At 43.8% G+C, this 17336-nt stretch overlaps 1 protein-coding gene across 5 annotated transcripts in view; it reads left to right on the forward strand.

Moving 5' to 3' along the window:
- vps8 (VPS8 subunit of CORVET complex) overlaps window positions 1-17336 on the forward strand; it is a 734009-nt gene that overhangs the window by 92485 nt on the left and 624188 nt on the right. For all 5 annotated transcript variants that reach the window (XM_041200655.1, XM_041200658.1, XM_041200657.1 and 2 more), the window contains 2 exons: window positions 10067-10113; window positions 12461-12550. In XM_041200655.1, coding sequence (XP_041056589.1) covers window positions 10067-10113; window positions 12461-12550 — 137 coding nt within the window. The remainder of the gene's footprint in view (window positions 1-10066; window positions 10114-12460; window positions 12551-17336) is intronic.

The following is a 17336-nucleotide window of genomic DNA, read 5'->3' on the forward strand; positions in this document are numbered from 1 at the left end:
ATTCCCCGCCGGGGCTCCTGGTCGACACACCAACCTTAAGGTTGGACGGGCAGGTCCTTTAATTGTTTCAATGATCCTGTCAATGGCCTCAATTGGCCATTGACAGGTCAGCGGGCCCGCAGCTGATTTTGCTGCACCCCCCACCTTCCTGAAAATTTAACTGGGGCGGGATGACATCGGGGGTTCCGCCCAACATCATCCTGCCCCCTGCTTGCTGACAGCAAAATTCTGCCCCAAGTCTGGCTCACCCTTTACTAATTGTCCTCACTGATTTACCTTGGTTATTGGTACCCCAATACCTCTGCTGTAAAATTTTGATCATTATGTCTTCATCCCTTCCTGACCTCATTCCTTCCTATCTTTGCGACTGCCTACTTCCTCCAGCCCTACACTTCACATCTCCTCCTACCCCTACCGCCCTCTATCCTTGAACCCTCTCTGCTTCTTGTTTGGGTCTCTTGTCCATCAGACTTGCACATTTGACAGGCCATGCCTTCAGTTGATTTGGCCCCACACTTAAAATTCCCTCCTCGAAATCGTTCCACCTCTCCACCACCCTCCCTTAATACCTTCTTGAAAACTGCTTTATTAGCAAACGTTTATTCACAGCTCCTAATACCTGCTCTAAGCTCAACATCCATTTCCTGGGACCTTTTTCTAAATTAGAGCTACCATACAATGAGAATTGTTTTTGTTGTCAACATAGGCTACATTCTGTAAGAAATAGAATCCATTATGATGAATAAAAACATTTTGCATGAATATATAGATTCAAACTAATAGACCAAACTAAATTGTAAAATTTGGTATGATTAAACTTAGAAGTAAACTGGCAGATTGAGGAATGATGCTTTTAAACAAAAGCTGGCAAAGATTTAGTTGCAGTTCAATGCAGAAAAGATCCAAGCAAAATCGTAATCTCGGCCTGGGAAGGATACACAGGGGTGTTACCCATGAAATTAGGAGTTCATATGTCCCAGAACCTGGTACAGAGGAGGTCATGGAGCGGCGCTTGGGTGGGGGGGGGTGAGGGGGTGGTGGTGCAGTGAGGTGGGCAAGGAAGGACTGGGAGTTAACAAAATGCTTCTGCTGAGAAAATCCCCAGGAAACAGTCTGAACAGTCTGCAAGATGCTCAGAAGCACCGTTATCTGTTCCCATAAAAGTGCTGGCATGTGTGTATTTGGGTGAGATTCCACAAATTTCACTTTTTTAACCTTCCACCCCCCCCCCCCCGCCCCGACATCTTCCTCGTTGAGGGGGGTTAATGTTGAGGCCATGGGTACCTGAGCTGATAGAAACAGTTCAGAAGTTTGCCTCAAAGTCACTCAGTGGTCAGGTTGTGCAATTACCAAGAGTAACACCATTATAAATGAAAACAGGGGGAAAAGTTGACAGAAAAAGTGAGAGAAGCATCACAACAGGAAATCAAGTGGAACAGTGAGGATGCGTGTGGAGATAAAAAGATTTTTAATGAGATATAAATAAACATGTATTGAGACAAAGAGAACCCAGACTGTTGCTATTAAATAAAATTGGTCGGTCTGATTGTGTGCAGTCAGTCATGTGTTGGGCTCAGTAAAACATGTTTACAACAAAACAGTGAGACCCTTGTGCAAACTGCCTAAAGATATAGCTGAGTGAAGTCAATTTTAGTTTAAATTGAATTTAATTTCTCTGAAATAGCATACAATAAAGATCCATTTTCCTATTTCTTGCAATGATTAAATCTAAATTTTTCCGTTTATCTAATTTGTTTTTCCACTTTTATTATGCATGTTCTACAAAATCATCTTCCCCAGTTTCAATTTGCTCCCTAATTACTCTTTCAAAAGTGAAAGCCAAGCAGTATCCAAATAATAGTGAAAAGTTGTCTCATTGCTATAAAATCACGCTGACCTTTTTATTATCAATTATAAATGCAAGAAAAATCCCCTATCACAATAATTGATTAAAGACAATTAACTTAAATGCAAAATAATGCAAATTATGATTGGAGCTGGGATAAGAACCATTGCAATCAAAGATTTTGTGTGGATTCAGTTTTTTTATCAATTTGAAATGAAATCTTAGATAAATGGCAACCAGAATTATGGTGTAATTTACCTTTGCAAACAGATACTGTATTATATTCTTCCTTAGACGGGTTGGGCATAAATTGATTGGAGAGAATTCTGCCTAATAGAAGACAGAGAGTTGGGATAAGGGGGGGCATTTTCAGGATGGCAACCTGTAACTAGCGGAGTGTCACAGGGATCAGTGCTGGGACCACAATTATTTACAATATATATTAATGACTTGGATGGGGAAAGTGAATGTATTATCGCCAGGTTTGGGGATGACACAAAAATAAGTGGGAAGACAAGTGGTGAGGGTGACACAAAGAGTCTACAGAGGGATATAGGCAGATTAAGTAAATGGGCAAAAACTTGGCAGTTTGAATATGATGTGGGAAAATGTGAGGCTATTCCTTTTTGGCAGGAAAAATAGAGGAGCTGAATATTATTGAAACGGAGAAAGACTGCAGAATGCTGCAGCACAGAGGGATTTGGGGGTCCTCGTGCATGAATCACAAAAAGCTAACGTACAAGTTCAGCAGGGAATAGGGAAGGCAAATGGAATGTTGAACTTTATTTCAAAGGGAATGGAGTATAAAAATAGGGAGGTCTTGCCAAAACTGCATTAGTTAGACAGGACTTAGAACACTGTGAACAGTTTTGGTCCCCTTATCTATGGTAAGATATACTGGCATTGGAGGCAGTCCAGAGAAGGTTCACTAGGTTGATCCTGGGGATGGAGGGATTTTCTTATGAGGAGAGGTTGAGTAGGTTGGGCCTGTACTCATTGGAGTTTAGAAGAATGAGAGGCGACCTTATTGACACACATAAGGTTCTTAGGGGGCTTGACAGGGTAGATGCTGAGAGGCTGTTTCCCCTTGTGGGAGAGTCAACATAGAAACTAGGAGCAGGAGTAGGTCATTTGGCCTTTGAGCCTGCTCTGCCATTCAATGTTATCATGGCTGATTCTCTATCTCAACACCATATTCCCACTTTCTCTCCATACCCCTTGATACCCCTAATATCCAAAAATCTATCAATTTCTTTCTTGAATATACTCAGTGTCCCGGCCCCCACAACCTTCTGTGGGAGAGAATTCCACAGGTTGACCACCCTCTGAGTGAAGAAATATTTCCTCGCCTCAGCCCTAAATGGCCTGTCCCATATCCTGAGACTGTGGCCCCTGGTTCTGGACTCCCCTACCAGGGGAAACATCCTTCCTCCATCCAGTCTGTCTGGCTCTGTTAGAATTTTATATGTTTCAATCAGATCCCCTCTCATTCTTCTAAACTCTAGTGAATACAGGCCCAGTCAAGCCAATCTCTTCTCATACAACAGTCCTGCCATCCCAGGAATCAGTCTGGTGAACCTTCGCTGCCCTCCCTCTATGTCAAGTATATCTTTCTTAGTTAGGAAGACCAAAACTGCCCGCAACACTCTAGGTGTGGTCTCACCAAGGCCCTGTATAACTGCAGTAAGACATCCCTACTTCTGAACTCAAATCCTCTTGTAATGATGGCCAACGTACCATTTGCCTTCCTAATTGCTTGCTGCACCTGCCTGTTTACTTTCATTGACTGGTGTACAAGGACACCCAGATCCCTTTGTACATCCACATTTCCCAATATATCACTATTTAAGTAATACTCTGCCTTTCTGTTTTTCACACCGAAGTGTATAACTTCATATTTATCCACATTATACTGCATCTGCCATGTGTTTGCCCATGTACAAACAGCTTGTTCAAATCGCCCTGAAGCCTCCTTGCATCATCCTCACGATCCCGCCCAGTTTTATGTCACCAGCAAACTTGGAAATATTGCATTTGGCTCCCTCATCCAAGTCATTTATATATATCGTGAATAGTTGGGGCCCAAGCATTGATCCCTGTGTTACACACTAGTCACTGCCTGCCACCCGGAAAAAGACCCATTTATTCCCACTCTCTGTTTCCGGCCTGTCAACCAATTCTCAATCGATGCCAGTATATTACCCCAAATCCCATGTGCTTTAATTTTGCCCACTAGCCTCTTATGTGGGATCTTATCAAAAGCCTTCTTGAGATCCAAATACACCACGTCCACTGGTTCTCCCTTATCTATTCTACTAGTTACGTCCTCAGAAAACTCCAGTAGATTAGTGAAGCATAATTGCTCTTTCATAAACCCATGCGGCTTTGTCTAATTCTGTTAATGTTTTCCAAGTGTTCTGTCACCACATCTTTTATAATAGACTCTAGCATTTTTCCTACTACTGATGTTAGGCTAACTGGTCTGTAATTCTGTTTTTCCTCTTCCTCATTTTTAAATAGTGGGGTTACATTTGCCACCCTCCAATCTGTAGGAACTGCTCCAGAGTCTATAGAATTTTGAAAGATGACCACCAATGCATCCAATATTTCCAAGGCCACTTCCTCTAGTACTCTGGGATGTAGATTATCAGGCCCTGGGGACTTTTCAGCTTTTAACCCCATTAATTTCTCTAGCACCATTTGCTTTTTTTTTAACTATATCTGGTTTTCTTCAATCCCTCCCTTTCACTAGACCCTTTGTTCCCTAACATTTCTGGGAAATTATTTGTGTCCTCTTTTGTGAAGACAGAACCAAAATATGTGTCCAATTCTTCTGCCATTTCTTTGCTCCCCATTATAATTTCCCCTGTTTCTGACTGTAAGGGATCTACATTTGTCTTTGCTAACCTTTTTCTCTTCACATATTTATAGAAGCTCTTACAGTCAGTTTTTATGTTTCCCGCAAGTTTACTCTCATACTCCATTTTCCCCTTCTTGATCAATCTTTTTGTCCATTTTTGCTGAATTCTAAACTGCTCCCAATCCTCAGGCTTGCTGCTTTTTCTCGCAATTTTATTTGTTTCCTCTTTGGATCTAATACTATGTTTAATTTCTTTTGTAAGCCATTGTTGAGCCATCTTTCCTGTTTTATTTTTGCGACAGACAGGAATGAATAATTGTTGTAATTCCTGCATAACGTTCCTTAAATATTAGCCATTGCCTATCCACTGTCAACCCTTTGAGTAAGGTTCCCCAATCCATCATTGTCAACTCAACGCCTCATACCCTCCGAGTTCTCTCTATTTATATGCAGAACCCTGGTTCAGATTCAACTTCTTCACTCTCCATCCTAATGAACAATTTTATCATTTTATGGTCGCTCTTCCCCAAGGGACCCTCGTTAATTAAACCTTTCTCATTGCACAATACCCCGCCAAGGATAGCCTGCTCTCTAGTTGACTCCTCAACGTATTGGTCTAAAAAACAATCATGTACATACTCCAGGAAATCCTCCTCCACAGTATTATTGCTAGTTTGGTTTATCCAATCTATATGTAGATTAAAGTCACCCATGATTACAGATGTACCCCTATTGCATGCGTCTCTAATTCCCTGTTTAAAGTCTTCCCTTACATCTCCATTACTGTTTGGGGGCCTGTAGACAACCCCCACAAATGTTTTCTGTCCCTTGGTGTTTCTTATCTCCACCCAAATAGATTCAACATCATGATTTTCTGAGCCAATATTCTTCCTCACTATTGCATTGATTTCCTCCTTTACTAAAAGTGCTACCTCACCTCCTTTCCCTATTTGTCTGTGCTTCCTAAATATTGAAAACCCCTGGATGGTTAGTTCCCATCCTTGGCTACCCCGCAGCCATGTCTCCGTAATTGCAACTATATCATAACCGTTTATATCTATTTGCGCTGTTAAGTCATCTATCTTATTGCGAATGCTCCGTGCATTGAGATACAATGCCTTTGGACTTGTCATTTTAACCCTGTTAGTCATCTTAGCTTTATTTTGCACGATGAACCCATTTGGTTTTCACCCTTGTTTTTTCTGCCTTCCACTTTTGCTTCTTACTTTTCTGTCTTTTGCTTCTACCCTTGTTTCCCCCTCCTCTGTCTCCCTGCTCAGGTTCCCATCCCTCTGCCATTCTAGGTTAAACCCCCTGACCGCGCTAGCAAACACCACCCCCTCCCCCCCAAGGACATTGGTCCTGGTCCTGCCCAGATGCAAACCCATCCTGTTTGTACTGGTCCCACCTTCCCCAGAACTGGTCCCAATGTCCCAGGAATCTGAATCTCTCCCCCCTACACCATTTCTTCAGCCATGTATTCATCTGACATATCCTGTGATTTCTACTCTCGTTAGCACATGGCACTAATAGTAATCCTGGGGTTACTACCTTTGAGGTGCTACTTTTTAATTTATGTCCTAACTCCCTAAATTCAGCTTGTAGGACCTCATCCCTTTTTTTACCTGTATCGTTGGTATCAAGACGTACCACAACCACTGGCTGTTCACCCTCCCCCTTTAGAATGCCCTGCAACCTCTTCGATTCATCCTTGACCCTGACACCAGGGAGACAACGTACCATCCTGGAATCTCTTTTGCAGCCGCAGAATTGCCTGTGTGCTCCCCTTACTTTTGAATCCCCTATCACTATAGCCCTGCCGCTCTTCTTCCTCCCCTCTTGTGTAGCAGAAGCACCTGTGGTGCCATGGACTTGGCTCATGTTGCTTTCTCCTGAGGAGTCATCTCCCCCAACAGTATCCAAAACGGTATATCTGTTAGTGAGGGGGATGGCCACGGGGGACCCCTGCACTACCTGCCTTTCTGTACTCTGCCAGGTGGTCACCCATCCCCTTTCTGCAATGTTCAGTCTTCACCTGCGGTGTGATCATCCCACTGAATGTGCTGTCCACGATAATCTCAGCATCGTGGATGCTCCACAGTGAATCCACCCGCAGCTCCAGCTCTGAAATGCAGGTAGCCAATAGCTGTAGCTGGACACACTTCCTGCACACATGGTCGCCAGGGACACTGGAAGTGTCAGTGACTTCCCACATAGCGCAGGAGGAGCATATCACAGGTGCGAGCTCTGCTGCCGTGACTTCCCTTTAGATTAAGCGCGTTAGTTACCCCCTTTAAAGAATACTAACTACACTAGGATCCTTATTCCACTCCAAATACTCCCACTACAGTCCAAAGTGCTCACCTTGTTTAAGGGAATGGACAGCAGCAGTTTAATTAGTAGAAGTAAAAGTACTCACCTGACCCTGCTTACCAATCAGTTGCCTCCTCTGTGTTGTGTCACTTTTTGAATCGCGACATCATTTTGACCTCCACCGTTTGAGGGTCCTGAGGGTACGTCTCTCCTCCCCGGTCTCAGCCTCTGTTGCTCTTGCCGTTTTATACCCCCCTCGCTGGCCTCTCCTCTCCGGTCTCGGCCCCTGTTTCTCTACCCTTTTGTACCCCTCTCGCTGGCCTCTCCTTTCCGGTCTCGGCCCCTGTTTCTCTACCCTTTTGTACCCCTCTCGCTGGCCTCTCCTCTCCGGTCTCGGCCCCTGTTTCTCTACCCTTTTGTACCCCTCTCGCTGGCCTCTCCTCTCCGGTCTCGGCCCCTGATTTTCATGTCCTTGGACCTGAGGGCATAATCTCAGAGTAAGGGGGAGCCCATTTAAGATCGAGATGAGGAGGAATTTCTTCTCTCAGAGGGTTGTGAATCTGTGGAATTCTTTACTGCAGAGGGCTGTAGAGGTTGGGCCGTTAAGCCTATCAAGACTGAGAAAGACAGATTTTTAATTAGTAATGGAATCAAGGGTTGTGGGGAAAAGGCAGGAAAGTGGAGTTGAGGATTATCAGATCAGCCATGATCTCATTGATTGGTAGAGCAGACCCAATGGGCTGATGGCCTACTTCTGCTCCAACATCTTATGGTCTTATAGGAGCCACATTTGGGGCTATTCCATGAAATAGTTTATGCTTTTTGGAGATCGCATGTCACATGCTGGAACACGATTTCAGTTTGATGGCGTAAACGTTTGCAAACCTGCATCTCCACAACAGTAGCTGTCTGCCCTTTGCAGGGGAGTGGAACCAAACCACAAAGGAATAAGTGAATAATTAAACCCAGCCATTATATTGTTTGGGCTATTTAAGTTAGAGTACATTAGTATAGTAGAGCATGTCTTATAGATCCATGGAATATCACCCATCTCCCATTTATTGTGCTGACCATTGTTTGTGCACTTGAGTTTGAAATTATTACTGAGATAAATCCTACCCAGTGAACCTAAATCTTTTCCATATGTTAACCATTGTAGCAGCAAGGCTCAGCCATGCCTCAGTGAGTCACACTCTTCCCTCTGAGGCAGAAGGTTGTGTGTTCATGTCACACAGGATGTGAGCACAGAATTCAAGGCTGATGCTCCAGTGCGTTACTGAGTGAGTGCTGCACTGTTTGAGGTGCCATTTGTTGGATGGCATAGGCCCCATCTGTGTTCTCATGTGGCTGCAAAAGATCCCATTGTTCCATTTTTGAAGAAGAGCAGAAAAGTTATTCCTAATGTTTTGATCAAAATTTTTCTGTCAATGAACTCTCAAAAAGAGATTTTCTGGTCATTGTTAGGGCTGAGGAAGGATGCAGGGGAAGTTTAGCGGGACGTTAGCAATGCTGAGGCATCACGGTTATGGGGAGAGGTTGAAAAAGTTAGGACTGCTCTCCTTGGAACAGAGGTGACCTCATAGTTGTTAGCAAGGTGATGAGAGGTTATGATAGAGTAGAAAGAGAATAATTATTCCCTCTGGCGAATGTGTCAACAACTAGATACAGATTCAAAATAATTTGGGGAGAAGGTAGTATAGTGGTAATGTTACTGCCTAGTAATACAGCAGGTTAATGCTCTGGGGACATGGGTTCAAATCCCACCACAGCTGCTGGTGGAATTTAAGTTCAATTAATAAACCTGGAATATAAAGATAGCCTCAGTAATGGAGACCATGGTTCATTAATGAAAAGAAAATCTGCTGTCCTTACCTAGTTTGGCCTACATGTGACTCCAGACCCACAGCAATGTGGTTGACTCTTAACTGCCCCCTGTAAAGGATGATCTAGCCAGTCAGTTCAAGGGAAATTGGGGCTGGGCAACAAATACTGGCCTTGCTGTGAAAAAAAAAATGGCCAAAGATCTGTGGGGCAGGCTACAGATTTTTTCACTTAGTTGTCAGGATCTGGAATACTCCAGCAGGCACAGTTTTCCATCAAGGTAGCTCTGCGAATTTACCTTATTGCAGCTGAGATTCTCAGGATGGTATCCATTCACTTCAGAGATGGATGAAAGACGGCTGGTGTGCTCCACAGAAGAAGTTTAAATCGACGTCTGTATCTGCTTAGTTAATTTGTCTATAATGAATTGTATTCTCATGGGAAATCATGCAATATAGAGTTGAAAGAAATTGGATTACTATGAGCCAAGAGAGATTTTAGAACCTAATACAGAAATGCTAATATTCTTTTGCACTGTTTATGCCAAGCACTTAAAGTCGTCCAACATTGTACAAATACAGACTTAAGCACCATCCAACGTTTCTTAATGATATTTCTTAATGTAATTATCCATACATGCACATCAGACACTCTGGTGACCTCTCAGACTGACAATTTAGTGTTGAATCATTATGGAATTGTTGCCTTGGCGTTTTATGGCCACCAGCAACTTGAGTTTGAAAGCTACAAGCTTGTTTCACTAAGTTTTGGAATGAGGTGAAAAGGCAGTATTCTAACCTTATCACCTGGTTCCTCACTCCCAGTTCCATACAAACATGGAGCAGGAGTAGGCCACTCGGCCCCTCAAGCCTGCTGTGCCATTCAGTAAGATCATGGCTGATTTTTAAAAAAAATATTCATTCATGGGATGTGGACTTCACTGTCTGGGCCAGCATTTATTGCCCATCCCTGATCTGATTGTAACCTCCTGCCTACCCCTGATAACCTTCCACCCACCTTGTTGATCAAGAATCTATCTAGCTGTGCCTTAAAAATATTCAAAGACCCTGCTTCCACTGCCTTTTGAGGAAGAGAGTTCCAAAGACCCACGAGCTTCTGAGAGAATTCTGTATTGCATGTTTCTCCATCAATTTCTCCATCAACTGTACAGATACAAGTTGTTTGAAGTCTGGATTGTGTAATTAACTTTTTCTTTTTATTCTCAGGTTTGTTTGGAGATCAGAGCAAGCGGAAGGGTGTCGTGGCTGATCGGGTGAAGTGTTGCTTATTAATAAGCTGCATCTTGTTTTGTTTATTGCTCTGAAACAATGTTGAACAGCTAATTGAATGCTCAGGCCCTCAGTTCATTAAACAGTGAGCTCTTGGTATCGACTGCACAGTTGTAGGACTCATGAGTTTGTATCTCAGACTCCGTTTTTTTGATGTTAGTCTTGTCTAGCAGATGAGTAATAAAACTGTTGCATTGTACCATTGCTGAACCTCCGTTTATTGGAAGGGCAGGTTAGATAGAATCCTTTGGCTGTACCTTCTCACAGATGTATCAGTAAATCACAACATGGTAACTTGCAGGCGAAAGCCTGTGCTCATTATTGTGAGGTTCAATGTGTCACTAACACTGGAGTCCTTACTTTTTTAACAGAAGAAACTGCTGTTAAATAAATTTAACAAATAATCACAAGACGTTGATGGTAAAATTCTCTGGCGAAGAATTGTTTCTCCAGGTCTGAAGATTTCTGGTTTAAATTGAATTGAAAAAGTGGTAGAAATTGATATAGTTGTCTTCCCATTCTTAATATTTTTATTATCTTTGAAAATTGAGGTTGTTGAGTTATATCATTTGTTAACAGCATTGTGCAGCAGTCGAGCAACTGCCCTTTCCTGTTTGTTTACATTGGGCTCATCATTCCCAGACAGCACAGTCATCTACAATTTAAAAAAAGTAATCAGAATATTCATTTTTATTTCTCTAGAGACTGCACGCTTGCATCCACATTTAATGCAATGTGCTTTTCTAATGGATGGTGGGGGATTCATTACCCAGAACCATACAGGCAGTGAAGGAGCTGAGTTATCTGTCTCAGCTGCAATAGTGTGGGCAGCACAGTTGCTTTCAGTAACCTGCTGGCTTAGGGATGTGAAAAGAATCAGCCTGGGCCTCTGCTTTTGGTTCTTATCCGCATCCCAGAACTGAAAAGTCCATGAATGAAATTGAGTACAGCTGTGATATCCTTCACCTTGGCTAGCTACCAAAGCTGATGTGAATGTGGGTGAAGCATCAGAAGCTGTTAACTTGTGAAAATCCCATTCCAGTTTCAGTGCCTCCAGGAGAAAAGGAAAACAAGTTTCATTTTGAGGAGATGAAAGAGGGTGAAGAATTTAAAGAATAGGTGTCTGTTAAAACAAAATATTTGCAAAAGAAGGATGATTGAATTAATCATTGTCAAAGGTCAAACTTTACTTTTTAACATTTAATGGTGCAATATTTCAAATTGATGCAAAGGGGCTATGCTTCCCCCTTTCTAAATCATTCCATTCTCATTCTCTCATGGGACAGAATTTTCCAGCTCCATACTGGCATCTTGTGTTTGTTTTCAGAGTTGTTGTTTAGCAGTTACAGCACCAGAACAGATCGTTCAGTCTATTTATTAGTGACTATCTCATAGTTTTGGCCCCTAGTTCTGGCCTTCCTCAAAAGTGGAAGTATCTTCTCCAGGTCTACTGTGTTCGACCCTTTCCTAATTTTTAAGACCTGTTGTCAAGTCACCCCTTAGCCTTCTCTTTCTTGGAGAAAGTAGCTCCAGCTTGTTCAGTCTTTCCTGTTAAGTGTAATCTCTTAATTCTGATATCCTAATAAATCCTTTTTGACACCTCTTGTACCTTTTTACCCTTTCTGTAACATGGTGATCAGAACTATCCCTCTGCACCTCTACTCCATTTAGAGACTTGTTTTCCAAGAAATATGTGACCACCTTATTCTTCTGACCAAGATGTAACCACTCGCAATCATCTCTATTGATGTTAGTTTGTCAATCACGCACCATTCAGCAAATTTATTCATGTTTTCCTGTACTTTTGTTGCATTCCTCTTCTGTATTAGCTACACCCCCCAATCGGCTATCCGTAAATTTTGAAATGATGGGTGGGATTTTCCAGCCCCGCCCACTGCCATGATCATCCAGTCCTGCCAAAAATCAAATTGAATTTAGCCTGGGACGCCGAATCTCCTGCAGCGGCTCCCGCCACAATGGATCGGAAAATCCCAGCCTATACTTCTGGTTCCCGAGTCCAACCTGCAAATGATGAACAACAATGGAACAGCACTTCCCACCTTTTGTCAGTTGGAATAACTATCATTAACTCCTATTCTCATTCCTGTTTTGTAGCCAGCTTGCTGTCCATTCTGCTACTTGTCCCCTGACTATACATGTTCTGAGTGAAACGTGCAATTCCCTCCCTACTTCTGCAGGAAACTAACGTCCCGAGCTCATATTTGTCCGTTCCCTAGTTGGGTGTTGTGATCAAGCCACAGGGAGCTGCAGCAGATGTTTGTGGGTAGGAGATTGCAATAAAACTGATTTATGTTAAAACCTTTCTTTTAGATGGCTGAAATCCTGCTTCAGTATGCTGACCGAGCTCTCAAGAAGTGTCCTGAACAAGGCAAACTTCAGGTTATGGAGCAGCATTTTGAGGCAAGTGCATATTTCCTTGCTTTTAAAAAAAAACGGCTTGCAAGCATTGTACATGGAAAAAAGACAAGTTATATGAGTTTGGTTGGTTTACATTTTCATGTATGCAGTGTTATGTCAGGCGTCATAGTCCTGTAACTTGCATATCTGATGGAACAGTGAATGTGCTTATGCACATGGTATCAGGGCTGATTGCAATGATGAGATGCCTTCTTTAGCACATTAGTATGCAGCTGGTTTATTTTCCCAAGTGTAGTAATATTCAACACTTATCCCCTTTACTCACATGTTTTCTCCTTGTGAGTTTTCAGTTTTGTAGGATGATTATGAATTTTGTCTTCACACGTTTATCTGATTTAAGCTGGCATTTAGAGTGCTACAGTTAGCCGAAAAGGTCAGAAGGGGACAGCAAAATGAGCCAGATTTCCTGGTACTGACTCCTATTGGGTGTCTTCTCTTTGACAGTGTACACTGAGGTAATTTGTACACCAGCAGTATTTGGCTTGGCTGTAATGAGCCCTCGTGAATTCAGTAGCCTGCAAATGCTCACTCCTTGATACCTGCATGAAGAGTGGCTTCTTGGGTGAGGTACTGGAGACTGCCCAGCAGCCAATGAACAATACCTCAGTAGATCTCAGTGCCTCTAAGAAGTGAGGTTAGTCAGTGGAAATGGAGGGTGAGGGGCTGGCAGGGAATACTTTGTTGTTGTTATGTGACACCGTTATGTTTCTGGTTGTGACATTTGGCTCCTATTTTGATCATACGCTTGGTGGGTTTTTTAAGCATCATCATGGAACATTAGGCATATAATTTGTGGTGCAAGTGTGAATTATGAACACACCGTAAATCTCCATGAATGTTTCTACGACTATTGATTTTTAATACTATTGATACCTGCTTGCTAATGATTAGCATGTGGAGTAGATTATTGAGCAGCGATAATATGGTTCAGCTTGTCACAAGCTCTTGTGACAGGGGCAGGATTTTACGCCCTGCGGGCAGGCACCTGACCTGATTGGCCGTAAAATCGCAGGCAATGATGTCGGGCGAGCATTCTCGACGCCATTGTGCACTCGCACGATATTTTGGTTAGCAGGCGTGCGTGAGAGTTGGCCATGTGCCCGCCGACAATTGAGAGGCCTATTAAGGCCCTTAATTAATTAATTTAAACCGACTTTTCACTGCCCGTCCCAAGCTTAACGGTTGGCGGGCAGGCAAATCGCCCAGGCGGCCTTTGGATTTTTTAGGAAACCTCATCCACGGGTGGTGGGATGAGGTTTCTGCCGTTGATTAAAAAAATTAAAAATTTTTGACATAATTTTTGTACTGTTTATGTTCATGTGAGTCAGCCCCTTGTGAGGATATTGTCTGCATATTTTCCAAATCTTTATTTTTGCTTTTTAATAGTTTTCAGCCACACCCCGCCCCCCCCCCCCCCCCCCCCCCCACCCCACCCCGAGGCAGCTCTCTGCCCTTCAGTGTTGCTTCCAGCTCGTGCTCCCCCGCGCGTGCACAGACTTTTGTGGTCACCCTCCTCCCGCCCCCCACCCCGGCAGCGCTGAGCTCCTCAGCGCACCTTTCACGGCTGGCTGGCTGTGAATTGGCCAGACCAGCCTGAAATCGCGGCCAAAGGCCGATTGCAGGCGGTGGACCGTTTCCTGTCCACTCCCGGGCCCACCCATCCGACCACTGGAAAATCCTGCCCCAGGGATACGAGCACCAACTTAGGGGAGGGAAGGTGCGCAGACAGCTTAGACTTGACTTATGGAGTGGAGGTGGATAATGCGCAGACTTGAAGGAAAATTAGATCGGTAGCCACAGCTTTATTGGCCTTTCGCACACCATCAGGGGTGGCCTCTTAGGGACAATGGCTACTCATAGAAGGCATGGCTACTCACATCTGAAGAGTAGTCTCCTCTGCATTGGGGAAACCAAACATACATTAGTAACTGCCTCGAGAACTCCAGTTGATGCAAATGATGAATTCTCTGTATCATTGATTTGTTGTGCTCAAGATCTTCATTCAGCTACTCATGGAGAAGAATGTAATTAAATGAGCTAAAAGAGGAGTTCAGCCATAATTTGTTTTATTCATAAAATATCTAAAAAAAAAATTACAAAACATTTGAAAATGGCCATCACAGAGTGCGATGATATTCAAATTGTCAACATAGATCATGTTGCACCCTGAGGTGCTTGAATACAGTTGTGGTGTGTGTAATATTTATTGTATACGTTCAGTGCGGATGATATAGTCTGAGGGATACTCTCCCTCTAGACGGAGCTAAGCGATTCCACAGCCAACGGGTCAGACCTAAGCTCTGCAGCCCTGCCACACCCAGCCATGAATGGTGGTGGACGATTAAACAACTCACTGAAGAAGGAGGCTGCACAGATATCCCCATCCTCAATGATGGGAGAGCCCAGCACATCAGTACAAAAGATAAGGCTGAAGCATTTGCAACAATCTTCAGCCAGAAGTGCCGAGTGGATGATCCATCTCGGCCTCCTCCGGAGGTCCCCAGCATTACAGATGCCAGTCTTCAGCCAATTCGATTCACTGAACTTGATATTAAGAAATGTCTGAAGGCACTGGATACTGCAAAGGTTATGAGTCCTGACAGTATTCCAGCAATAGTACTGAAGACTTGTGCTTCAGAACTTGCTGCGCCCCTAGCCAAGCTGTTCCAGTACAGCTACAACACTGGCATCTACCCGGCTAGGTGGAAAATTGCCCAGCTATGTCCTGTACACAAAAAGCAGGACAGATCCAACCCGGCCAATTACCACCCCATCAGTCTACTCTCCATCATCAGTAAAGTAATGGACAGCATCATCAGCAGTGTTATCATTTGGCACTTGCTTAGCAACAGCCTACTCACTGACACTCAGTTTGGGTTCTGCCAGGGCCACTCAGCTCCTGACCTCATTATACCTTGGTTCTAATGTGGACAAAAGAGCTGAACTCCAGAGGCAAGGTGACAGTGATTGCCCTTTACATAGTCGGGGGTGGGGATGGGGAGGTGGTTGGGAGGAATTCTGCGGAGAGTAACTCATCTCTTGACTCTCCAAAGCCTGTCCACCATCGACAAGGCACAAGTCAGGAGTGTGATGGAATGCTCCCCACTTGTCTGGATGAGTGCAGCTCCCACAACACTCAAGAAGCTCAACACCATCCAGAACAAAGAAGCCCCTTTGATTGGCACCCCACCCACAAATATTCACTCCCTCCACCACTGCTGTGCAGTGGCAGCAGTATGTACCATCTACAAGATGCACTGCAGAAACTCACCAATGCTCCTTCGACAGCACCTTTCAAACCCATGGCCACTGCCATCTAGAAGGACAAGGGCAGCAGATGGATGAGAACATCACCACCTGGAAGTTCCCCTCTAGGTCACTCACCAACCTGACTTGGAAATATATCACCGTTCCTTCACTGTCGCTGGGTCAAAATCCTGGAACTCCCTCCCTAACAGCACTGTGGGTGCACCTACACCACGTGAACTGCAGCGGCTCAAGAAGGCAGCTCATCACCACCTTCTCAAGGGCCATTAGGGATGGGCAATAAACACTGGCCCAGCCAGCTAAGCCCACATCCCAGGAATGAATAAAAAAAGTACAATTTTTAGCCCCTCGGTGTACTATGGCTGAAAGGCCTTAGGCAGCGACTTTTCCCTATTGCGCCTCTGTGGTAGCTGCCCCAAACTTCACTGTGTCCCACAGCATGTAGCCCTGGACTTTGGAATGTGCCAGTCTGCAACACTCGGCTGACAAGTTCAGCCATAAATTAATAGGTACAGAAAAATGCTGAGGCTGGAGTATGTGACATTGAGGGATTAACGTGACCTCTCATCCTCTAAGGTAAGATTTAAGCTTCATGGACAGATGAACATTGTAAACAGTTAAAATTCTGACAGTGTTGGTAGCTGTGGAAAATTGAAGGAAACCAAATCTGGCGTCTGTGGCCCTCGCACGTTTTCTTCAAAGCTGGCAACTGCTTGAGGCAGCTGTCATTCTGGTTGTAGGAGGCATTGTCTGAGCAGAAGGAAACTGCATGATGGACACTTTGGAGAATGACTCTTCAAGATAAAACCTGTGATCCTTTGCCTGCTATGTTGTATGTTATGGAAGATGGGAAAACTGACAGATGCTGGAACATTTTTCTGCTTTCCCCTTGGTGGATCGGGAGTGATAGTTGCATATTTTGTCAGTTGCGATGTCGCAAAGTTCAGAACAACTCAGACCTTTGCTGCCGCTCAGTGATAATGGCCGCTCGGCCCATGTGTTATGAAAGTTATGATTAATGGCATCATCTTCACCTTATATGATTGATGTGTTCTCAGACACCACATGCAACCTTGTGCCATGGTTGTCAGATTTGTGGCTGTGATGTGTCCAAAGAGTAGAATCTCAAACGGTTTGGGTACGTAGAAAGAAATTTGGCTGCTCTCTATTAGAGTTTGGTTTAATGCAAGATCAGAAGTGTTTGAATTCCCCCTAAACTAGCTAGAGTTGCATCATTATAAAGGAATGTTCACAGTTTAATATTTTAAATAGCACTATGTATCTATAACTATACTAACTATAACTGTGGAATGAGCAGTATGTCTTATGAGGAAAGGTTGGACAGACAGGTCTTGTTTCCACTGGAGTTTAGAAGAGTGAGGGGTGATTTGATTGAAGTATATAAGATCCTGAACGGCCTTGACAAGGTGGATGTGGAAAGGATGTTTCCTCTTGTGAGTGAATCAAGAATTAGGGGGCACTGTTTAAAATTAGGGGTCGC

Source organism: Carcharodon carcharias, chromosome 12 (assembly GCF_017639515.1).
Source record: "Carcharodon carcharias isolate sCarCar2 chromosome 12, sCarCar2.pri, whole genome shotgun sequence".
NCBI lineage: Eukaryota > Metazoa > Chordata > Chondrichthyes > Lamniformes > Lamnidae > Carcharodon > Carcharodon carcharias.